The sequence below is a fragment of the Zosterops lateralis genome, assembly GCF_965231275.1.
Source record: "Zosterops lateralis genome assembly, chromosome: 32".
Taxonomy (NCBI): Eukaryota; Metazoa; Chordata; class Aves; order Passeriformes; family Zosteropidae; genus Zosterops; species Zosterops lateralis.
Genome location: NC_139792.1, coordinates 2,388,850 through 2,413,184, shown reverse-complemented (window position 1 = coordinate 2,413,184; position 24,335 = coordinate 2,388,850). Strand labels below are relative to the sequence as shown.

At 55.6% G+C, this 24,335-nt stretch overlaps 2 protein-coding genes across 2 annotated transcripts; both read left to right on the top strand.

Annotated features, from left to right (window-relative positions):
* Nucleotides 1–5,003: 5,003 nt before the first annotated feature.
* Nucleotides 5,004–8,667, top strand: ANKRD33 (ankyrin repeat domain 33; the record flags this gene model as incomplete). The annotated part of the gene is made up of 4 exons (XM_083880999.1): nucleotides 5,004–5,315; nucleotides 5,576–5,705; nucleotides 6,729–6,869; nucleotides 7,883–8,667. 4 exons carry the CDS (start codon nucleotides 5,004–5,006, stop codon nucleotides 8,665–8,667), a joined length of 1,368 nt encoding a protein of 455 aa, XP_083737125.1.
* A 3,564-nt stretch (nucleotides 8,668–12,231) lies between these two features.
* Nucleotides 12,232–21,796, top strand: ACVRL1 (activin A receptor like type 1). The gene is made up of 10 exons (XM_083881220.1): nucleotides 12,232–12,557; nucleotides 15,470–15,543; nucleotides 16,834–17,058; nucleotides 17,312–17,511; nucleotides 17,605–17,704; nucleotides 17,949–18,095; nucleotides 19,201–19,476; nucleotides 19,882–20,079; nucleotides 21,247–21,377; nucleotides 21,473–21,796. Exons 2-10 carry the CDS (start codon nucleotides 15,474–15,476, stop codon nucleotides 21,605–21,607), a joined length of 1,482 nt encoding a protein of 493 aa, XP_083737346.1. The 5' UTR covers nucleotides 12,232–12,557; nucleotides 15,470–15,473; the 3' UTR covers nucleotides 21,608–21,796.
* The last annotated feature ends 2,539 nt before the right edge of the window (nucleotides 21,797–24,335 follow it).

The following is a 24,335-nucleotide window of genomic DNA, read 5'->3' as shown; positions in this document are numbered from 1 at the left end:
AAGCTCCAGCTTTCCCTGGCAGACATCTCTCTTTCCAAACCAAGACACATGGACAGCAGTTGGAGTTTGTGGAGGGAAGCCTGGCATTGCTGTCCCAGGTGGGGGCAGTGAAAAAAGAAAGGGGAAATAATGGGGGAAAAAGTCTTTCCTGGGTCAAAAACCATTAGTTACCACAGCAACAGAGGCCAAAAAGGTATTGTGAGATTCTCCAGCACGCTGAGAGGAATAAAAGAAGTTTTCTGCCTCAGGCTGACTCGGCTTGGGGAACCTGCCCCAGGCAACTCTCTTGGCATCCGGGCAAGAACAAAAGAGAGAATTCTGAGTGCCTGTTCCTGTCTTTTCAAGGGACTCCTCAAACCTCCGCGGGTAAAACACTCGGGCTCTGTGGAGTCCTAAAGGGACAGTGACAGAACAGCGTGGATTGAGATGGGAGAAATATGGAATACCATAGACATTTTTAATACAATAGAAATTTTAATACAATAGAAATTTTAAAATACAATTTTTTGAGGCACCCAGGACAGGAAGCCAAAATAAGAGATGTGTGAGAAAGGCAGTTCAAGGTCAGGGAAGGGAAAAAGGGCAAGGAAAATCGAGGTTGGGCTTAAAAGGCAAGGAGAGTCACAGGAGGGGCAGGCAAGGCAAGGCAGGCCATGGCAAAGGGAGGGCCAGGCTTTCCTCCCCATGGAAAATATCCATCCTTTGGTCCCTCCAGAGCCAAAAGTGGGATTTCACCTCCTAAAACTGTGAATGTTCCAAGATTGCTCCCAGATAAGAGTCCAACAGGTCTGGCTGGCCTTGAACCCCCAGGGGCCACCTCTCATCTTCCCCAGAGGGAGTGGAGCTCCAGGTTTTCCCTCCTGTGGAAACGAGCTGGGATTTGCTCAGGGCGCTCGTGGAGGAGAGTGGGATTCCGCCTCCTAAAATTATGAATAGAATAAAATTATGAAATCTGCCAGGACCAATGAGTACTTTCCTTCCTGTGGAATGAATCCCTCCTTCACACCCAAGTATCTGTAGCAGTGAGCAGGATTCTGCTTCCTAAACTGCAAATATTCAAGGGTTGCTCCCAGGAGAAAGCTGCCAGGACCAAAGGACCTGCCTGGCTGTGGCTTCCCTGGGGCCACTTCTCAGCTGCCCCAGAGTCACTGGGTGCTGGGCTTTCCTTCCTGTGGAGGAAAGAAATCTTGCCGGGCCAAGTTCCAGCAGTTGAATGTGGAAATACACCTCCTGGAACTGCAAAAGTGCAAGGATTGTTCCCAAACAAAATGCCAGGATTAGAGGATTAACCCCTGATATATAAATGGAGGTCTGGCTGGCCTGAAACTCCCAGAGGCACCTCTCAGCTCTTCCCAAGACACTGGGGCACCAGGCTTTGCTTCCTGTGGAAAAGACTCATCCATTGTGGGCAGGTGCCTGTGGAGGAAAATGGGATTCCACCCCCTAAAACTGAATGTCTGAGGATTCCTCTCTGGTGAAAGCTGCCAGAACTGAGACCTGGCTTGCCCTGCCCTCCCAGGGACCTCATCTTGCCTGTCCATGAGACACTGGGCTGCTGTGCTTTCCTTCCTCTAAAAATAAAATCTGTCCTTTGCAGTGCAGTCCCCCAGTCTGTTGGGAGCTGAGAATTTTGGGCTTTCTGTGCTCACAGCCACTGACTCTCCATCAAGCACCACATTTGACCTGAGGCTGTGGAACAGGCTCCCAAAATTGAGTGACTGCACTGGCATTGTGGGTGTGGAGTTTGAATACAAGCGTGTGATATCACAGGGTGGAAAACTTAGAATTTAAGGTTTTAGTATACAGTAATATATATATATATAAAGCAAGATGGAGGATTTAAGGTTAAGTTCTTATTGCACCTTCTTCTTCATGGGTTTGGGTGGTGTGTTGTAATTGGGTAAGAAAAAATGCATTGCAGACCTTTGGTTATTGGGTTAAAAGTAAAAATAATACAGGTGTTATCTCATTATTGGATAATTTATGCTTAAAACACCTTGGAAAGAGTTAGAGAGCAATTTTTCACCTTGTTAGCCAAAATTTACAACTTATGAGACTTGTACTATAGATAAGAATTAATAAACATCTGAGTCTGAACACTGAAACTGCATCTCCCATGTATTAATCCTGGCTCTAACAGAAGAAAAGAAGAAAACAAACCCAAAAGTTGAATTTTGACTCCACAAACGGGTAACACCTGGTGATTGCTCCCAGGTGAAAGATGCCAGGACTGATGGGTCTGACTGGCCTTGGCCTCCCAGGGGTGCCTCTCCTCTGCCCCCAAGGCATTGGGGCTTTGGGCTTTTCTTCCTGTGGAAAAGAGGAATCCTTTCCTGCCAGGGGCCTGGGGCTGGATGTGGGATTCTGGTTCCTAAAACTGTGAATGTCCAAGGATTGATCCCAGATGAATGAAAGCTGCCAGGAACAACACTTCTGCCTGGCCTTGGCCTCCTGGTGATCAGGGTTAGGGTTATGATTTAGGGTTCAGTGTTTGGTTCGGGTTATGGTTAGGAACTGGGTTTGCTTTTGATTTGGGCTTTAGTTTCAGCTTTAGTGTTATTGATTTGGGTTTGGATTAGGATTCAGGTTTAGGGATTTTGTTAGGATTATCCTTAGCGTTGTCTTTAGGATTATATTTTGGGTTAGACTTAGGGGAGGTTTGTGGAGTAGGTTTGTTTTTTATCTTTGGAGTTATGTTTTGGGGTTAGATTTCTGCTTAAAGGTTAGTGTTGGGTTAAAATTAGGGTTTTAGGGTTCAGGTATTGGTGTTAGGGGATTAGGGTCCTGTTTGTCCTGGCAGTTTTTGAGCAGTCCTTGGATGTGTTGAGTTTTGGAGCTGACGTTTAAATTTCAGCCATGAGCACCTGTAGGAGAATCACTGATCTTTTCCATATAATGAAAACACATAGCCTCAGTGTTCCAGGTGCAGATTAGGGGCTGCCTATTGTATGTAACAACCAGCAGGACCTTTCCACCTGCCACCAACCCTGGCACCCACCTGGGCTCCCATTTCAGCACCCAGCCCTGTCTTTACGTAACTGTCTCAGAGCCTCCTGACTTCTCCAGGCGGCAGATTACAGCACATGGCTCCCAGGATGACTCCTTAAGCCCTAAATCTGCTCCCTGTCCTTCCCTGAGGTGAGGCAGAGCAGGAGGGTGGCAGGAGGTGTCACACCAGGGTGACTCTGTGATCACAGTGCCCCGTCTGGGGTCTGGACATTCAGCGTCAGGATTCTGATATTCAGCATTGGGATCCTCATGTTCAGCATCAGGATCTTTATATTCAGCACCAGGATATTCACATTCAGCCCCAGGACTTCCAGCTTGTGCTTCCCAGCACAGAGGGAACAGCTGGGATCCTTCATCTGATCCATATTTTCACATTCAAGGATGCAGCAAAGTGTCCTTTGGGACTCTGCTGAAAACGGGGAACACGGCCTCCCACAATTTGCCTTGACACCAAATTCCTGCCTTTTTGGCACAAAAATAGCTGACCCAGGGATGAGAAATGCCCTTTGGCAGCTCTCACAGCCCAGATGGCCCTTGAACTTCAGGAAACACATAAAAACCTACCAACCACACACAAACAACAGCAACAACAAAGAAACCTTTAAAGCTGAAGATAAGAGAACGGTCAGGCTTCACGTGTAATTTGGGAAACAATTTTTGCAGCTCCTGGGCTAAGGCTGCCCTTAGAGCTTTGGAATTCATTCCCAGGGGAGCAGGAGGCACGGAAACTCCAAGGCACCTTCAAGGGGAAATCCCAGAGTTTGTTGAACACACGTGGACAGTCCAGGTGTCCAAACCCTCGACCGGAGCAGCAGCTTCCCAGAATTACCTGCTCAGAGAATTCAGCTGGATAGAAAGTCAGGTGGAAGGAGTTTTTGGGGTTTCAGCTGAGCCTGTGGGACTGCTCAGGCAGCACTGTCACACCAAAGGGAGACAGGTATAAAAATACAGCCCAGGGCTCCCAGCAGCTAAAGACACTAAATCCTGTCCTGATCCTGCTCAGCGTGGATGCAGCCATTTAAAGCAACAGTTTAATTTAAGATCTCTTGGGTAGCTGAGCCCAAGTCAACGTGCGGGTTGTCACAGCTTTGGTGCCAAAAGGACACCTCAGCCACAGAGCACAAACCTCTTTTTCCCTGCAGAGGGACATGCCAGGCTTGCTTGGTGAGTTTCCCCTCCTGGTTGAGGCCGGGATGCTGCCCAGCTGAAGAGGGACCCTCGGGGAAGATCTGAGCAGCCCCAGGGAAGATCAAGGTGAGAGGACCATCCTCCATCCCCAGAACCTGCTTGGGGACATCTAAGGGGCGGGAAAGTTTACTGGAATCTCCTAATTTAGTGAATTTAGTGAAATTAGGCTTTCCTCCTTTCATGGCACCCATCAATTAATTGTTGGCTGTTGCTTGGAAGGGAAAGGGTTTAATTCTTGCTGCCAGGCTCAGCCAGTGTGTCCCTGCCCACTGGGCTGTCCTGTGTCCTGGGGGAGCCAGGAGCTGCTCCCAGCTGCTGTTCCACTGGGAAAAGTCTTTGCATCTTTTGGGATGTGCCCTGGGTGAATGGGGAGGGCGGCTGGGAAGGGCTCAGACATGGAGGGGGTGGACGTGTCCTTCCTCCTGGTGCTCCACACAGCAGCCCAGCTGTTCATTTCCCTGATCCATCTCTGCAGCCCTGGAGCCATTCCCAGCCCCACCACCCCCCTGTGGGACACTCGCCCACCTCTCAAAGTGTCCCCCCTGTTTTTCCCACTTGCTGCTCCCCTCTTGGGGTGTCACAGCTCCCAGACACCCCCAAGTGAGCGTTTGCAGGGGGCAGGGGATGGAGCCTGCATTGCTGGGCTGTGCTGGAGGCTGGGATCAGGGAGGAGGGAGCCCACAGGGTTCCCACGGCCGCTCTGTGTCCGCACAGGGGAGTGACAGTCCCGAGTGCCCCCGGGAGAGGCTCCTGGCCCCAGGCAGGGCACGGGGCCAAGCTGGGCTGGCTCCCTCCGCCCAGGCCGGATGACAGATGCCTGCAGTGGAGGAGAACGTGCTGCAGCTCCCACTTCCAGCCTGGATGCCTCCGACCCGGAGCTGCACTACGAGGAGGAGGAAGAGGACTCGTCATCAGGATCCTCAGAGCCCTCGGACACCAGCAGCATCTTCTCTGATGACTCTGTCTACCCTTGCTATGAGGCATCCCCAGAGGCTGACGGCGCTGGGTTCCTCAGCCTCTACCAGTGCTGTGCCAGGAATGATGCCAAGCTGGTGTGGGAGAGGCTGGAGCGTGGGGTGACCCGGAGTGAGGCCACAGAGCTGGACATCAACGGGAGGGTGAGTGCCTGGGGCAGGTGGGGCGTGCACCCTGCAGAGCAGAAAGAGGATTTTCCAGGAACGGGCAAATCCTGATGGCTGGTGGCTGCTGAAGCAGGTGGGGCAGGAGGGAGAGGCCTGGGTGGGATGGGTCTCCTGGGATTGATCCAATCCTTGTCTGCCCTCCCGTGCTCCACCTGCCTGGTTTGGGTGGGGGGACAATTTGGGAGGGCCATGGGAGCACCACGTGCAGCTGGTGCTGAGTGCTGTTCCCTCTCCAGAACGGGCTGATGGTCGCCTGCTCCAAGGGCTTTGTGGACATCGTGCCACTGCTGCAGAAGTGTCCCTACATCAACGTCAACCAGCAGGACAACGATGGGAACACGGCCCTCATGATGGCTGCCCAGGCAGGTCAGCACTGTGCCCGCCTAAAGTGAGAGGAACCTTAAAATAAGTGGGAAGCTGGATGGGAGCAAACGCAGATCCAATCACTATGACTAATACTATGTTCTCCATTTATTTAGCCTAAAAGGGCAGGTTATATACTCTTCTATATAGTTTACAAATGCAGATACATTTTCATTGGCACACAACACAGAAAGAATGTAAATAGATATTGTTTCACTTGTTCCTTAAGGTGGCTAAAGGGTTCACACTAATAACTATACCTATTAACACCTAAAAAACCCACTATCTCCCATTAACATCTAATTTCTAGCTGTGCCACAGGCTTCACAGTTGGCCTTGGTGTGGGGCCCAGGCTGGGTAGCTCAAACCTAATTCCAAAATTCCTACACCCGCCCTTGGCACAGGCAGAACCCTCAAGAAGGGATGTGACCCCCCTGTACTTCCCCCAAAAACCCTAAAATGGCCTGCTGTGAAAGCCGTGCTCCCAAGGGACGTGGGACATCAGCTGCGTTCATGGTTCACCTCAGCACTGCTTTAAAACTGGTGTGAAAATGGGGATTCCTGCAGCAGTGCTCCCTCAAACACGCTGTGTCAAGAGGCAGAGCTGGGCTGGAGCTGCACCTAGGTGCTCCAGGGAAGCTCCAGGAGTGGCAGGGATTTACCTGCCAAGAGCTCTGTGTAGGGCCCAAACCTCCAGTCTGGCTCCCTCCCCTCGATTTACCAGGAGAGGAAAGAGAAAGGTCCCGAAATGAGGATCACCATTGATTCCTGTTGTATCCTTGTTAGAATTCATGATTTTATGGGGGGTTTATGCATTTTTAGACTCTTTCCTGTGTTCTCCACTAAATCACCTGGTTCATCAGCGCTGTTCCCTCCATGGCCAAACCACACCAAACCCCAAACCCCTTTCCCCCCTGATCCCTCCAAGCTTCTGCACCCTCAGGGAATGCAGCCGCTAAATCCTCTGTCCAACAGGCCCCTGTTAACTGTGGGAGCTCTAACTGCAGCTTCTCTCTGGCTGTTAAGGACACATCACCATCGTCAACTACCTCCTCAACTATTTCCCCGCTCTGGAGGTGGACCAGCGGGACCCGCGGGGGCTGACGGCGCTGATGAAGGCGGCGGTGCAGGGGCAGCGGGACTGTGTCACGGCCCTGCTCCTGGCGGGTGAGCATCTCCCCGGGGGCTCTCTGGGGTTTTCTGGTGGTGCTGCTGCTGCTCTGGGTGAATTTGAATTTCTCAAAGAGCTGGATGTGCTCAGCTCTGCGAGGGTTCGATACCTCTGAGGGTTGTTCAGCACCTCGCAGATAAATGGCTTAAATGACTTTGTGAAAGGGCGTGGCTGAATGTGTCTTGAAAAAGCAAAAATTAATTTAATAAAATAAGAAAATAACAAGAATACAAAACAACAAAGCTGAGCACAGTGTAGGGACTGGTCCCACACATCTGCTACAACACCCCAAAAATGCACTGAGAAGCCTCGGAAGCCTCGTGCTCTCCCTTAAGTATTGAATTATTTGAGTGGGTTTTTATTGGCAAAAAGCCTAATAGAAAATAGCAACCTTTCTGAGGAGCAGGTAAAGAGACCTGTCAGTGTTTTTGTCTCAACACTGAGCCAATTATTGCCAGGAGAGCAAAGAAACTTCTAGTGTTCTTCCCTTAAAAGATTTTAGGGTGAGTTTTAAACCTTTCACTATATGGAAACCCCTGTTTGGGTGCTTTACTACAGGTGGTGTGGTGATGATGCCTTGGAGTGGCTCCCTAGAACACAGGCTAGATAACGTTAAGAGAATAAAGTGGGTATTTATTAAAGGCCTTCAATAGATACACCTTGGGCAGTCAGAATCCTCCCAGAGGCTACAACCAAGATGGACAATGGTCATGAGTTTTTCAGACAAAAATAAGTTTGGTCCATTTAGATGCCAGGGGTTGATCCTCCAATACAGCTTCAGGTAATGAAGTCATATTCCCCCATTTCACTTTTGTTCACTTTTCAAGGCCTGAGGCTGTTGGGTGTCCTTGAATTTCAGGCCTAGAGGAACTGTTTTGTCTGACCAAAATGTGAAGACAGTAGCAAACACTTTATGTGCAGTTTAGAGTTATGCACTAATGCAGCTCAGGATTTGAAAAACATAAAGGCTAAAATCCTAAGGCATCACAATGCTCTCTGCTGCCTCCAGGAGCTGACCTGCAGGCAGTGGATGCCGTAAAGGGGAAGACAGCCCGGGAATGGGCCAATTTCACCGGGCGCTTCGAGACCATCGTGCGCATCCGGACCCTCCTGCGCCGCCCGCGCGCCGAGCAGTTCGGGGCCCAGTACCAGCCCGAGTGGCCGGCCCTGGCCCAGCTGGTGGCCAAGGCCCTGAGCCCCAAATCCAGGACCAAGAGGCTGTCGGAGAAGATCCAATCCATTTTCACCTTCAACATCCCCCGCAACCCCGAGGAGGACGGCGTGATGGACCACATGGTGAGGATGACCACGTCCCTCGCCAGCCCGTTCGTGGCCACCGCCTGCCAAACCGTGTGCCCCGACAGCCCTCCCGAGGTGGGCAAACGCCGGCTCTCGGTGCCAGAGATCCTCGGGCAGCACGTGCCGGACCCTGATGAGGAGTCAGAAATGTCCTCACGGCCCAGCACCGGGGGATCATCCTGCAATGGTCAGCTCGTGTCCGAGGTCCGGCTGCCCCCGCCGCGGCCGCCCCCCAGCCGCCTCCTGAGCTTCCTCCCGCTGTGGCTGCGCCGCGGGAACAGCATCTTCCCCGGGGAGCCCGTCCCCAAAATCAAAGTGAGCAAAGCCTCCGGTTCGTCCGCCGGGGAGAGGAAGCCGCGGGTGAAGGACAAGCACCTGCTGCAGCCGCCTCAGTGGAGGTACAAGGTGCTGAAGGAGGAGAAGAGAGCGGCCGAGGAGGCCAAGACGGGGGAGAAGAAGAAGGAGAAGAAAAAGAAGAAGAAAAAGAAAGGCTAGGGTGTGGTGGGGACAAGGTTCTTGCTGTCCCCTTGGATCCGCTGGCTTTTCTGGCACAGGGCGGGTTTTGTTCCCGGAGGATGGGAATGTCCGAGGGAGGAGGATGATGTGGGTGTACACACCCAGCTGGAACATCCCCGAGGGTTCACAGGCCCCTGCCTGGCCTCTTGTCCTCTCCACCCCAAGGGTGGCCACCCTAGTGTGGTACATGTTGTGCTGGGCACTGGTGTCCTGAGACTCTGGACCAAGCTCCAGGAATGCCAGGGAGCTGGACTGTGGCACGAATCCTTCCTGTGTTTTTTCCTCTTTTTTTTTTTTTTTTTTTTTTTTTTTTTTTTTCTCTCTTTGATCTTCCCGAGCTCCCGATTCCACAGCGTGCGTTGGAATGTGGCTGAGCAAATTAAAATGGAAGTGGTTGCCATGTTAACAGGATTGATTCCATGAATAAAGCTCAGGGTTGCTCAGGAATGCTCCCCCTTCGCTGCCAGTGTCCCCTGGCTCCCCTGTCACATCCTCAGTGACATTCCCCACTCCTGTGTGTCCCCGTGTGCTGGATGGACACACCAAGGCTCAGCACAGCTCTGTGCTGTGGAAGGAGCACCAGCTGCTGGCACAGGCTGCAAACCAACCTTGGGATACTCGTGGGCTCCATCCCCAGCTGCCCCCCAGAGCTCCAACATTGCCAGTGCTGCAGCAGCAGAGTGCTGTGTTCCCGTATTTCAGATCCCCTTAAACCCAGCTCCATCCCAGGGTGTGGGAAGGTGGAGCTGGGCAGAGTTTGACTCCAGGAGACCAATGGGCCATTTCACAACACTCAGAGCAAAAATTACCCGGGTCATAAATAATCCTTGGCCAGATGTGGAGCCCCCTCCCTGCACCGCCCCCTTTTTAGAGGGACAGGATCCCACACTCCCCACTTTGAGGCTGCAGCTGTGCCCTTTGTGGGGCGCTGGGAGGTTTGGGAAGGATTCCTGTGGGGAAGGAGCTGCAGCCTCCCCGTGTGTTCCCCTCCATCCCTTGGCTCGTGGCCGCCCTCCTGGGCTGAGCCGGGGGCGGGCGGCGCATGGAGCTGCCGTGCCATGAGCTGTGCCAGCCTCGCTCCTGCCGCGCCAGGGGAAAGGGAGAGACGGGTCCCACCGGCCCCTCACCCCCTCTGCCATCAGGGGATGGCTCAGGGAGACCCCAAGGCACGGCTGGGGGCGCCTGAGGAGGGGCCGGCTGTGGTCCAGGGATGCCCCTTCCCTTCTGCAGGATGAAATGACAGCGATGAGCACCGAGGGGGATGAAGGAAAGTCTCTCTTTGGCCTCAAGGCGGGACGGGAGGCTGTACCAAGGCTGGCACGGTGGTGTTGGGTGGGGCCCAGCCCCGCTGACTCACCCTGTGTGCCCCAGACAAGGGCTGGAATCAGGGCAGGAGCTTGTGGTGGGTTCGATTTGCCCATCTCGAGCCTCCACAGTCAGTCCCACTCTGGAGGAATTCACTTTCCCACAGCGACAGTGCCAGAGCAGAGCTGAGCCCAGGGCTCCCACCCACCCCTGCCCTTCGAGTCACCCGGGATTAGGATTTAGGAACTTTTAGAAGTTTTTAAGCACCGTTTATCCCCTCAGTGACGATTATGATTTAAAAAGGAAGGTGGCCCGTTTGAAGGCTGCAGTCGCAGGGATCAAACCAGCCACCAGCAGCCCTTGCAGGAGAGCCTGGCGTGTTCTCCTGCCCAGAATAACTCCTGCCCGCAGCCGTAAAAGCAGGATGCCCTGTGTCTGCTCCCATGGAAGGGACGCAAGAACCATCCAGGAATAACCCCCGGGAGGAGCCAATCCGGCCGGATCACCGAGACCCGCCTGGCGGAGCAGAGATGGTCACGGTGATAAGGCGTCTGCAGGCATCGCCTTCCTCCGGGCAGCTCCTATCTGATGGAAACTGCCCGTTTCCCCCGCGCCGCTTGGGCAAAGCGCACGGGCAAAGTCACATGTGAAGGTCCTTCGTGTTTTATCCTGGTTTTGTTGCTTTTGTTTGTTTCGACTTCCTAGATCGCGGCTGATAGCGGGGCAGACTCAAAGCCCCGCCGCCGCCGCGGTGCCCCCGCGCTGGGAGGCTCCGGGTGGGTTCGTGATGCACTCGGGGCTGGTGATGCAATGGCAGCGGGGAGGTAAATCAGGTCCTGCTGCCTCGTTAGGAAAGAGGCTGTGATCAGAGAGGGGGTCACTGTGCCAGGGAAACAGCTGGCAGAAGGGCAGGGATGGGGTTTGGGGCTGGGGGCTTGGTAAATCAGGGGTTGTTACCTCCTTGGGAAAGAGGCTGTGATTTGGGAGTGGGTCACGTTGCCAGGGAAACAGCTGGCAGAAGGGCAGGGACGGGATTTGGGGCTGGGGGCTTGGTAAATCAGGCCCTGTTACTCCTTAGGAAAGAGGCTGTGATGAGGGAGTGGGTTACTGTGCCAGGGAAACAGCTGGCAGAAGGGCAGGGATGGGATTTGGGATGGCTCTGGAGGGAGAAGTGGGGGGCAGGAGGAGAGAGAAGCAGCTGAGATTGGGGTGGCCCAAAGAACAGCCCTGAAAGTGGCAAAAGGGGAAGCGGCGCTTCCGCTGCCCACGGCCCCGTGTGCTCTGGGGGAGAGGGAAGTGCCCGGCCCTGGCGTGGGAATGGCCCTGCTGGCCGTGTCCCAGTGCCTGTCACCACAGCCTGGTGTGGGGACAGCGGGGATGTGCCAGCACAAGGCTCTGAGTGAAGCCCCTTGGCCACCGTGCCCTGCCCTGTGCCCACAGCCAGGGCTCCACAGCTCCAGTGGAGAGGCCATCACACCCAGGGTGAAATCCTGTCCTGCCCTCCTGGTGCCTTTTTGGGGCTACCTAAAAACAGAGGCCAGACAAAATTAAGGGAATAAAAAGCTGTTATATTAACTTAGGGGCCTTCAGGTACATTTCAGGCAGAAGCCCCCCCAAGGGCTACACCCAAAAACGGACCAAACCTACAAAAGTATGAAAACCCACAACCCTTCGTCCATTTTGTACTGAAATGTACCTGAAGGCCCTTCAATAATATAGCCATTTTTTATTCCCTAAATTTTGTCTGGCCTCTGTTTTTAGATGGCTTAAGAAGGCATCACTTCAGCCCTGCACTCTGGAATTGCTGGATCCAGCATGGAATAACCAGGGAGCCCCTTGGCTTGCCATGGTGCTCCATCCTCCTCCATCCTGGAGCAGGAGGGGTGGCCAAGCAGGTCAAGGTCATTCCCACAGCATCTCTCTAGAACATTCCCATCCCTATCCCTGTGAAAACAACCAGCTGTGCTCCTGCTAAAGACCTTGGGATGCTCAAGGTGAAGTGGTGATGGCCATGGCCGTACCATGGGATGGGGTTTGCCATGAGAACTTGGAAACCGTGTGGGAAAACACTCGGTGAAGGACAAGGAGAGAGTAACAGGCAAGGGAAAGCAACCAGGATGGAGCTGGGGCCCGGTGAGCGGGAGGAAGGGAGGCTGGTCGTGGCTGTGTGCTCAGCAATAGGAAATGCTTTATTAGCTGGGAGTGGTGGAGAGAAGCCAGGCAGGAAGAGGCAGTAATAAGAAACATTTTTTTGACTTCTCCCACATCCAGACCACAGAGCAGCTGCCAAACGGCCGCGTCGGACAACGGGGTCGGCGAGCAGAGCCCCGCAGCCAGGCCGGGAAGGGTGACAGTCCCCCAGAGGGACAACACGGCCGTGGGAGCCCCCACGGTGACAGTATGGGTGGCTGGAGGGGAGCAGATCCATGAAGATCCTCGGAGGGGCTCAGGGCACGGAGCAAAGCTGCCCCGGCTGAGCCGGATCCAGGAGCGGGATCGGGGCCGGGAGAGCCCTGGGAGGGCCGGGCAGTGCCGAGGGCTCCCCCAGGACGTGGATGCTGTAGGTGAGTGGGGAAGAGCCACGTGCTCGTGGGGTCTGGGGCTGCATCAAGCTCGGGGCTTCTCTCTTGATTCACCCCTGAAATCTGTGTTTGGCCCCATTTCCTTTGTGTTCCATGGGACGCTGGTGTGGACATCAGGGTTGGAGAGGCTGGAATTGGGGCCGGGGCACAAATCAGGGTTCACATCAGCGTGGTGGTAGCAGGGTCTGTCCCCAGCTCCTTGCTAAAGAGCTGAAATAATAAGTAAGTTCAAGGGAAAGGCTGGAATCAACATGGGAAATGGGGAATTTGGGCGTATTTTGAAAAGACGTGGGGAAAAGCAAGGAAAAGTTGACAGCTCTGCTAGCGAGGGCTGCAGCAGGCAGTGGGCTCCAACAGCACCACCTCAGTGCTCCCCTCCTGCACAGCCAAATTCCAGGTCTCTCAGAGGAGGGTGGGCAAGGAAGACCCAAATGGTCACTAAAGAGGCTCCATCTCCAAAATCAAGCTGGGGAGAGCCCCACCACGGAGCTTTTTCACTGGAGCCCTCTGTAAGGCCAGGGCAACCACACTGCCCTTGTCCCTGCTCTGCACGAGGAGCCACAGGTGATGCCATCCCCACACCAAGGTGAACATCAGTGGGTTTTGCTGATTTCTTTGTGTGCTGCCTGTTCATGGGGTGGAAATGCCTGTCAGTGAGAGGGGCTGGGCTGGTGGAGCCTGCTGGAGGGTGAATGGAGAGCTGCAGGCAGGGAAAGGAAAAGCTCCACCTGTGCCCAAAACCAGGCTGGAGCCTTGGGATCTGTGGCAAAGCTCCTGCCAGCTCTGCCCTGCTGTCCATCCAGTCCTTCCTGCAGCTGGTCCATGCCTGGCTCACCTGGCTGGCACGAGGGGCTCGGCTCTGTGGGACTCCCTGTGAAAAGGCAGCACAGGGAACTGAGCCCTGAGCCACATCCCGTGGCTAAACCCCCTGCCAGCAGCAGAAACCACAGGAGGAGGAAGAGCTGGGATTGAGGAGCTTGGCCAAGCTGCCCTGGTAAGAGCAGGGATCCCTGAGCCACCCCACACATCCTGAGGGTCATGCCTGGCCACCCTTCCTTCAACTCCTCTTGTCTCCTGCTCCATTTTCATTTTGCTTTTCTCTCCATGGGGGTGATGGGGAAATTCCTCTTCCCCGGGGTTTGTTCTTGCTGCAGTCCCTCGAGCTGCAGCACAGCTGCCAGCCACTCCTGCCAGCACCCGTGTCCCGTCCCAGAGGTTTCCCTTGGGTTTTTTTACCTTCTCCTGATGCTACAAACCCCACAGAATACAACACAGCACCCAGCCAGGCAGGGTAAGATGCTCTGGTTATCAGGAGGGCAGGTGAGCTGCAGCTCTTGATGAGGAAGGAGGAAGGAAAGGACAGGGATGGGTATGGCAGGACTGGTTTGTGCCATTACTGAAGCACCCGGGATGTTTTTCCTGTGGGATGTCAGGAACAGCTCTGGATTACGGTTTGCTCTGGGTAACAATGACAATCCATGGGATGTTTCATACACAGCAGAGTTTTGGGTGACGCCCTGCCTGCTTTGTAATTCATGGCAAATATCCTGCAGCTGTCTAATGGTTCAGGATTTTGTGGAAGTGGCTCTGAGGAGGGAATTCACCACCTGGGAGACTCAGCTTCCCTTTTAAAACACGCATCCTGGAGCTCTCAGGATTGCAAGAAGTGTGGAGCTTGGCAGCATCCTGGCAGTCAGGAATCAGCAGCCCAGCTCCAGAGGGGTTGAGTGTTAAAATAAAGCAGATCTCAGCACAGCTCTGAGGGAGTTGGGATTTTAAAACAAAGCTGACCCTGCCCCAGCTGAGGGTTGGATGGGTCAACCTGACATCACTCCACACCAAGGACCAGCCCGCAGCTCCTGCCCTCCAGCCCCAGCACCCAGGATCTGTTTCCTCCCCTCGAGGAACGACCAAGTGAGTTATTTTGGGGAGGAAAAGCCCGATTTCCAGCAGGGCTGGAGCCTGCCGGGGTCAGCCACGTCCGCGTGCGCTCCCGAGGGCCGGGCTTGCGTGACTCCGCTTCCCCATCAAGGCCAGAATCTAAACAATCTTGATTCCTGTCCCAGCAGCCCTGGGCTGGGCTCTTCAATTGCAGGAAACGGAGCCTTTGGCATGTTTATGTCGGGAACACGAAGAATGAGCTGAGGAGGGGCCGGGGCCTGTGGCCGTGGAGCGAGGCCGGGGGGCAGCGGGGGGATCGCCGTGTTTGCCTTGGCAGAAATGTCTCTTTTACAAGGAGAAAAAAAAAAAAAAGGAAGATTAAAAATAGCCAAACTTCCCTCAAAGGCTCAGCAAGGAATTTTTGGCTGTCCCAGCACCTCTGTTTGTGTCATTGATAAGCTCCACACAAAAGCACCCCCAGGACCGAGCCCCAGCCCGTGGCTTGGCAGCTCCGGTGCTGTCGGGGCTGGGTGTGGTGTGGGGGCTTTGAGCTCCATCCCGTGGGCTGGGTCTTGCCAAACCTGGAACCCCCAGCAATGCTGTGGCATCATCAGGGCTGCCAGGCCCGTGGGGGCCGTGGTTTTACAGAGCAGCAGCCACGGGAACAGCGGGAAATGCCGGCGTGTGGATCACCAGGGGAAAGGAAGGAGGTTGGGGCTGCATGGACGTGGCGAGGGTTTGGTTCCTGTGCATTCCTGGGCGCTGTGGGGCTCAGTGGTACCCCATGCCATGGCAGGGAGCTCCCCCAAGCTTGGGAGGTCCCGGGATCTGTCCTCAGGAAGGGCTGTACCCAGGATGTCCGGAGCCAAACTCCGTTGGAAGCAGCTCATCCCACCTCACTCTGCCTTGTCCCTGCCCTCTGCAAGGCCCCCCTCTCTCTGCCCGAAGCCCCCCATGGTTGGTGATGAGCCCCTGGGGGTGCAGGGGCTGCTCTCACCCCCTGCTCTCCACAGGACGATGCCGTGTGGAGCCGGGGGCCGGGTGGTGCTGGCGCTGATGACCCTGATGTCCCTCAGCTTCGCAGCTGGTGAGTGCCAAGGCAACGGGGTGACAGCAGGGTAAAATAAGCCCTGGGCTTTTTGGGAGCATCTCTGCCCAAAATAAAACCCAGGGAGGAAGCTGGGCTCCTCAGGGACTGTGCTATGCCCCTGTGGTATGGTGACCCATCCCCCAGAGAGGATCTCAGCTTAATTAATTGTGGTTGATCAAGTGCTTTGCTGTCACCAGAGGGGAGATGGGGAAAGGCTGGTACCACGTACCAAAAAATGTGGCTTTCCCTAGGGGTGATGATGATGATGATGGTGGTGGTGGGATGCAGGAGGAGCTGCTCAGCATCCCAAGGGAGCAGCAAGTGACCTGGGGACAGATCCAGGCTGGGTGATTTTGGAGGGAGGTCCAGGATAATGTGGCTGTGCCAGGGAGGAGCTGCAGACCTTACTGGGGGGATGAGTCTCCATCAAGTCCCTGTCCTGCCCACGGGGCCACCAACCCCAAACCAATCCCACCACCATCCCACAGCACTGGCACCAGGCAGCCTTTGGGGCAGGGGGACAGGAATTGCAGGATGGACACCACAGCCATCCCCTTGCTGTCCCCTCACTGTCCCCTCACCACCGGATGTCTGGCTGCCCTCACGCTGAACTCACTGATTCCAGGAGAGATATTTTCTGTGCAAAAGGGCAGAGCTAAATTAGGAATTTGGGAGGGTGGCCGCCATCTGAGCCACTCTGGCACCATGGTGCAGGAAAATGCCTTCGGGGAAGTCAGGAAAAACTCCAGGAAAGACCCTGGGTTTGGCACCCAGCTCCCAAAACACCCACTGGGAAGGCACTGGCTCAGTTTGGGGCTTCTGATCTTACCCAGCTCCTGGGATCAGGCTCCCATAGGTCCTGGGACTCTGTGGGCAGGATATGACCCTGTGTGCTATAAACCAGTGCATCCCAGTTAATCCCAGCTGCTGGGACTGGATGCACAATCCATTCCACAGAGTCTCTAGGGAGACAGGTGACACCCAGGTTCAGGGCTGGGACTTGGAGCGAGTGATTTTCTGGGAGGTGTCAGGATGGACTCCTTGTACTGAGCACTCACAGCAGCCTTCCCCTCCTTCTATGATGGTCCCGTTCTCAAAATTTGGTTCAGGAGTCTTTAGGACAATGTCCCTGTCCCCAGAGCCACCATATCTCCTGGGTGGGCACTGGGGTGACCCCATGGCACAACGTGTCCCCTCCTCACCCCTGTCCCCAAAGCCACCACAGCTCCTGGGTGGGGGCAGTAGGGTGACCCCATGGCACAACGTGTCCCCTCCTGGTCCCCGCAGAGGAGTTGCTGTGTGCCTGCGATGTGCCCCACTGCAGCCAGCCCAACTGCACGGGCAAGGTGTGCTTCGTCAGCAAGCGCAGGGAGGAGGGAACCATCACCCAGCTCCGGGGCTGCTTCTCCGAGAACATCCTGGAGCAATGCCAAACGCCCGTGATGGAGCAGTACGGTATAAGGTGCTGCAACTCCCACATGTGCAACGCCGAGCTGGAGATCTACCTGAAAGGTACAGGGGCAAGGGGATGTGCTGCCCCTGTGGCTGGAGTTGTGGTTGGGTCTCAAGATCGTCCCTGTCCTCACTCGACACCGACAGAGCCACAAAGATGTGCTCAGGTGTCCCTTCTGTGCCTGCAGAGCTGCCATCCATGGGGTTGATCCCAATGCAGGGACACTCTCCCTCCCCCAGGTCCCAGCCCAAACCCCAGACCTCCACCCTCCAGGTCCACCCTCATGCTTCCATCCCTCATTTCCCCACCCAGGAGAAGATGCCCTGGTAAAGACGCCGTCCCTACCCAACCTCCTCCTGATGATCTTCGTCCCACTGCTCGCCCTCCTCGTCCTGGTGGCACTCATGGTGCTCTTCTGCTGGAAGGTGGCCCAGCACCGCCACAGGCACAGTGACTTTGGTGACACAGACCTCATGCTGAAGGCATCCATGATGGGAGACAGCACCTTAGAGGTGGGTGAGCTCCATGAGGGACCCTGACTGTCCCCGAGGTGTGTATATGGGGATGAGCCCCATGCTGACCCCATGGCCACCCTGTTTGCACAGGACCTGCTGAATGATGACTGCACCACAGGCAGTGGTTCCGGGCTGCCTTTCCTTGTCCAGAGAACGGTGGCTCGGCAGATCACCCTCATGGAATGTGTGGGTAAGGAGAGAGGCTGAGGTGGGGGAGGCTGCCCCAGTCACCCCCAGCTGGAGCTTGAGCAATGGCACCACAGCTTCAAACCCAGGAGTGGGGCTGGACACAACCATGTCAGCCAAAACCCAAAATTCTTCCCCTGTCCTGTGGGGAGGGAGGGAGCAGCTGGGTGGGTTGGGTGGATGATGGCCAAGGTGCTGCTCTCCCACACGGGAGCACTGTATGTGACATAGTGGCACGGCTGTGACAGGGAAAGGGCGCTATGGAGAGGTGTGGCGAGGCGTGTGGCACGGAGAGAGCGTGGCCGTGAAGATCTTCTCCTCCCGGGACGAGCAGTCGTGGTTCCGCGAGACAGAGATCTACAACACCGTCCTCCTGCGGCACGACAACATCCTGGGTGAGTGAGGGGGACCAGGAGGGCTGGACAAGTGCGGCCAAAAATGGACCAAACTTATAAAAGTATGAAAACTTATCATTATGATTCAGGATGCAATGACACGTAGAACTCCGATTTCTCCAGGGCATTATAGCAAAATTTATTGAAAGAGAAATTCTTTTATACAGTGTTTGGGTGCAATGAATAGGATTGGTCCTTTAGGGCACCACCTTTTTGTAAACATCTCTACCAGTAAACAAGTCAGAAAAACACCAGGTGTCAGGAGGCAGCTATCTACAGGGGTTGTTTATAGGCATCGTTTTGGGCTCCTCCTCACGATTTCCCAGGCCAGACTGAGAGAGTTTTCTCCTTGGCTTTCTCGCAGACCTCAAGGCACTGCCTGGAACCTAAGAATCCATGTTCTGACCACTGTCAGTTCCAAAAAAACCCCATGACCCATCGTCCATTTTGTACCGATATGTACCTGAAGGCCCTTGAGTAAATATAGCAGCTTTTTATTCCCTTAATTTTGTCTGGCCTCTGTTTCTAGGTAGCCCCAAAAAGGCACCAGGAGGGCAGGACGGGATTTCACCCTGGGTGTGATGGCCTCTCCACTGGAGCTGTGGAGCCCTGGCTGTGGGCACAGGGCAGGGCACGGTGGCCAAGGGGCTTCACTCAGAGCCTTGTGCTGGCACATCCCCGCTGTCCCCACACCAGGCTGTGGTGACAGGCACTGGGACACGGCCAGCAGGGCCATTCCCACGCCAGGGCCGGGCACTTCCCTCTCCCCCAGAGCACACGGGGCCGTGGGCAGCGGAAGCGCCGCTTCCCCTTTTGCCACTTTCAGGGCTGTTCTTTGGGCCACCCCAATCTCGGCTGCTTCTCTCTCCTCCTGCCCCCCACTTCTCCCTCCAGAGCCATCCCAAATCCCATCCCTGCCCTTCTGCCAGCTGTTTCCCTGGCACTGTGACCCACTCCCACATCACAGCCTCTTTCCTAAGGAGTAACAGGGCCTGATTTACCAAGCCCCCAGCCCCAAACCCCATCCCTGCCTTTCTGCCAGCTGTTTCCCTGGCACTGTGACCCATGTGGTGGGTCCAGACCCCAAGTGATTCTCTCTGCCCAGGCTTCATCGCCTCTGACATGACGTCCAGGAACTCCAGCACGCAGCTGTGGCTCATCACCCACTACCATGAGAACGGCTCTCTCTATGACTACCTGCAGAGGACAGCCCTGGACGTGGACACCTGCCTGGGCTTGGCCTCCTCCATCATCTGTGGCCTCGTCCACCTCCACGTGGAGATTTTTGGCACTCAAGGCAAACCCGCCATCGCCCACCGTGACCTGAAAAGCAGGAACATCCTGGTGAAAAGCAACCTGCAGTGCTGCATTGCGGACCTGGGTGAGTGAGATGGAGGGGTGGGGTGTGGTACCCCAGATGTGTGGCACTGAGGGGTGTGAAACCCCAGGGTTGTGATACTCAGCGCCCAGGGGGGTGGTACCCCAGGGATGAGGTGCCCCAGGGATGTGACACCCCAGGGATGTGGTGCCCCAGGGATGTGGAACCCCATAGATGTGATGGTCCAGGGATGTGAGATCCTGGGGATGTAATACTCCAGGGATGTGATGCCTCAGGATGTTGGTGCCACAAGGATGTGGTGTCCTGGGCTTTTGGTACCTCAGAGATGTTGAACCCCACGGATGCAGCACCAGCACAGCACCGACCAGAGCCGCTATCCCAGCATTTTATAATTGAATTGATGACCTTAAAACTCATCCTAAATGACTCTGTGATCTTTCCCCCCAGGTCTGGCCGTCATGCACTCCCAGGGCAGCGACTACCTGGACATTGGCAACAACCCCCGCGTGGGCACCAAGCGCTACATGGCCCCGGAGGTGCTGAGCGAGCAGATCCGCACCGACTGCTTCGAGTCCTACAAGAAGACGGACATCTGGGCCTACGGGCTGGTGCTCTGGGAGATCACCCGGCGGACGGTGGTGAATGGTGAGCAGCTCCCGGCCGCCGGCTCCGCTTGCTCCGGGCTCCCCGCTCCTTCCCTCCTTTTCTTGTTGCTTTTTTTTTTTTTTTTTTTTTTTTTTTTTCCCTCTCTTTCCTTCGCCCAGAAGATTAGCTGTAAATTATAAACACTGTAATCTAGTGTCAGCACCCGGCTCCCTGATTAAAGGGCCCATTAGACTCAATCAGTGCTTTGTTTGTTCAGCGCTGATTAGAAAACAAGCAGCTTCAAGCGCTGCCTGGAAAGCGGCCACGGCCGGGACCTCCGGCCGCCGGGCTTGGCTCGGGAGCTCCGACTGGGGCAAGGGGTAGGGTCCCCTGGTGCCGGGGATGAACCGACTGGGGCCGCCTGGCCAGTGCTGCTCATCGCGGCCAAGTCCATTAAAAGCATTAATTAAATGGTGGGCGCCGGCGGGTGGGGTGGGAGGTCCCCCCCAGGCGCAGTCTGGACGGGATAATCTCATTTACGGCCCCAGGGCTCCCTCAGATTACACATTTACACCGAATTACCCCAGCCTCGCGCAGCCTCCAGCCGGCTGGGTTTAACCCTTTCAGGATCCCTCACTCTCCAGGACAGCTACAGGGGATGGAGGATGGGGAGCTCCAGGAGACCCTGAGGCTTTGGGGTCACCCCTTGGGGAGCTGATGGGAGCTCGAGGTTTCCCAGAGACATTAAATCCCGCAGGGACACGGACATATGCAGGCATTAATCAGAGATTATTGGGCCAGCTGGCAGACTGGCCACCAGGTGCTGAGCGGAGGTGGCCACAGCGCCACGGGCTGGTGTCGGGGCTGGAGCTGGTGTTTGTGGTGGGGCTGGCGCTGGGCTGGTGCCAGGGCAGTGCAGCAGCTGCTGCTGGAGCCACCAGCGGTACCAGAGCCACCAGCGGTACCGGAGCCACCAGCGGTACCGGAGCCACCAGCGGTACCAGGGCCACCAGCGGTACCGGAGCCACCAGCGGTACCGGAGCCACCAGCGGTACCAGAGCCAGCTCCGCCGCCCCGTGTGCCCGGGCGAGGCGCATCCCGCCGCCGATTCCCCCCGTGCCCCGCAAGGAGCAGCTCGGTTTAACCGGGACCCTCCAGGCTGCCCATGATGGGCAGGACGGGGGTGAACACCCCGCTCTGCCCCGTCCTCACTCCACCCTCCCGCAGGCATCGTGGAGGAGTATCGGCCGCCCTTCTTCGACGCCGTGCCCAGCGACCCCAGCTTCGAGGACATGAAGAAGGTGGTGTGTGTGGACCAGCAGACCCCGGTGATCCCCAACCGCCTCTTCTCCGACTCGGTGAGTCCCTGGGGGCCCGCCCCCCATCCCACCTCGGGTCAGACCTTTGCTACCCATTAAACCCTTCATTTATCGCTCTTTTTGCGCCTCCCCAGGTTCTGTCGGCGCTGGCGAAGATCATGAAGGAGTGCTGGTACCAGAGCCCCTCGGCCCGTCTCACCGCCCTGCGCATTAAAAAGACGTTGAAGAAGCTGAACAATTCCGTAGAGAAGCCAAAACCGGAGGAGTGAGCGCCGGGAACCGGACACCGGAGCCACTGACGGGCTGCACCGGGGACGGGATGGCTCCGGTCACAGAGGGGATTCGCTCAGAGCTCCTGCCTCTCCCACCCCTCCTTCCAGCCGGTTGAACTTGCAAGCATGGAAGAAAAAAAAAAAAAAAAAAAAAAAAAAAGCCACCAAAGGAGGAATCTTCCACCCGGCCATAAAAATATCCCCTGGATCCGTCACCCGACACCGGCGCGTCTCGCTGTCCCGGCGGGGATGCAGCTGCTCGCCCACCCCGAGTCCCCAGGCTGGGCGCCAGGCGAGGGGCAGCGATGGCAGAACCACCCCGTGCTGCCCCCCCGGCCCTCGGGGCACCCGCCCGACCTCGGCACCATCGCCCGCGGAGCCGCCCGGACCTGCCCGCCCGGCGCTGGCAGCGGCATCGCCGGGGGCTCGGCGGCGCCAGGAATTCCCCGGCTGAGCTGCGGTGCCCGGAGCACCTCCCGCTAAAGGAGGGATGGGTTTCGCTGGGAAAGGATGGCCCGAGGGCAGCATCCCCCTGGATTGTGGGGATCCCAAAAAATGAGGAGCTGCCTGCGTCCAGCGTGGCCTGAGCATTCCATGTGCCCCCAGCCAGGATGGGGGTCCCATGGTGATCCCTCCTTGCCGAGCAGCCAGAATCCCCCGTGCCAAAGAAGGGCTCTTTGGGGTCTTTGCCAATATTTCTGGTGTTTTCCGAGGTGTTTTGGCTCAGCCGGCTTCATCCCTCGCTGCTCCCCGCCGTCCCAAAATCCACCCCATGCTTGGAGATGTTCGGACATGACCAGGATGGGATGTTCAGCAGAACCAGCTTTGCCACATAACTATTTAATTATTAAGATTTTAATATATTTAATAAAGTGTAAAGCTATTTTATCACCAAGAGCTGCCGAACCTCCCATGCTGGGCACTGGGCACCGCGGCAGGATGGGCCTGGGCGTTTCTGGCTTCACCTCCACGTCTCCAGCAGCACCATTGGATCCCATAATAAACCTGGCTCCAGCCTCATGCCAACCCTCTCCTGTGCCCATCAGGGGCTGTGGCTGCTCCAGGGGGCCACTGGACCTCCTGCTCTGAGGGGTTTGCATGGCCAAAGCCCCTGGGCTGGAAGCAGAGCTGGTGTGGGATGATGTGGCCATTCAGGGGGTTCAGCTCCAAAGTGTTCCCAGCACATCACAGCTCCTGCCTTGGTCTGTGCCCAGTGAGAGACTGGAAGGAACTGGGCAGCAAAGGGGCTGATGGTTCTGGGCAGGGCATGAGGTTATGGGGGGTCTTGGGTGCCTTGATGTGGGATTGGAGTGTTCAGCCTGGGCCTTGGGGTGCCCTACTCAGGTTTGGGGTGCTGAGCCTGTGGTTTGGGGTGCCCTACCCAGGGTTTGGGGTGCTGAGCCTGTGGTTTTGGGTGCCCCACCCAGAGTTTGGGGTGCTCAGCCTGGGGTTTGGGGTGCCCTACCCAGAGTTTGGGGTGCTCAGCCCTGGGCTTGGTGTGGTTACCCTTGGTTTGAGATGCTCAGCCTGTGGTTTGGGGTGCCCTGTCTGGGGTTTGGGGTGCCCTACCCAGAGTTTGGGGTTTGGGGTGCCCTACCCAGAGTTTGGGGTGCCCTGTCTGGGGTTTGGGGTGCCCTACCCAGGGTTTGGGATGCTCAGCCTAGGCCTTGGGTGCCCTACCTGGGGTTGGGGATGCTCAGCCTGTGGTTTGGGGTGCCCTGTCTGGGGTTTGGGGTGCCCAACCCAAGGTGGCTCAGCCCCTACGTGCCCCAAGAAGATCACACATACACACTCCCACATCGAGCACACACACACACACAAATCATGCTTGCACACACAAATCATGCCTGCACACACATCATGCACACCTGCACACACACACACATTATGCCTCAAACATGGCCCATATATGCCTAAACACGTGTCATGAATGCTTGCACACACATCACACCTGAGCACACGCACATCAGGTGTGCTTGCACACACATCACATTTAGAAGCACACATCATACACTCTGCACACACATCAGACATAACTGCACATACAAACAATGCCTGAATACACAAATCATGCACATATGACCACACACCACACGTGCTTGCACACTTGCATGCACACACATTATGCTTGCACCCACGATGCGTGTGCACACACACTATGCAGGTTTGAAGATGCACAAACCATCCTTGAACATGTGCACACACAACTCACACCTGAACACACATAGATGTGCTTGCACAAACATGGCATGGATGCCACAAGCACCCCATGAATGCACACACACACACACACATACACACCGTGCATGCTTACACAACACGATTGCACATGCACAGGTCATGCTGAAAACACGGATCAGGGATGCCTGGACATACTCAACATGTGTGTGCACATCACACACACAGAAAAATCACACACATATCACACACACGCTACACACATCGCTACACACATCACACACACATCACACACGCATCGCACATCACGCACATCATACACATCACACATATCACACACACATATCATACATATTGCACACATGTATCACATACATATAACACATGTATCACACACGTGCATATCACACACACCACACACATCACACATACCACACACATCACACACACACTAAAAACATATCACACACACCCATCACACATCACACATATCATACATGTATCACACATATCACACATATATATCACACACACCTCACACACATAT

Bases quoted from the DNA above. Each gene is read 5' to 3' on its own strand.
- ACVRL1 (XM_083881220.1), top strand. From the start codon at position 15,474: ATGCCGTGTGGAGCCGGGGGCCGGGTGGTGCTGGCGCTGATGACCCTG. The intron at 18,096-19,200 runs GTGAGTGAGGGG...CTCTCTGCCCAG, and splicing joins GCGGCACGACAACATCCTGG to GCTTCATCGCCTCTGACATG. The intron at 19,477-19,881 runs GTGAGTGAGATG...CTTTCCCCCCAG, and splicing joins GTGCTGCATTGCGGACCTGG to GTCTGGCCGTCATGCACTCC.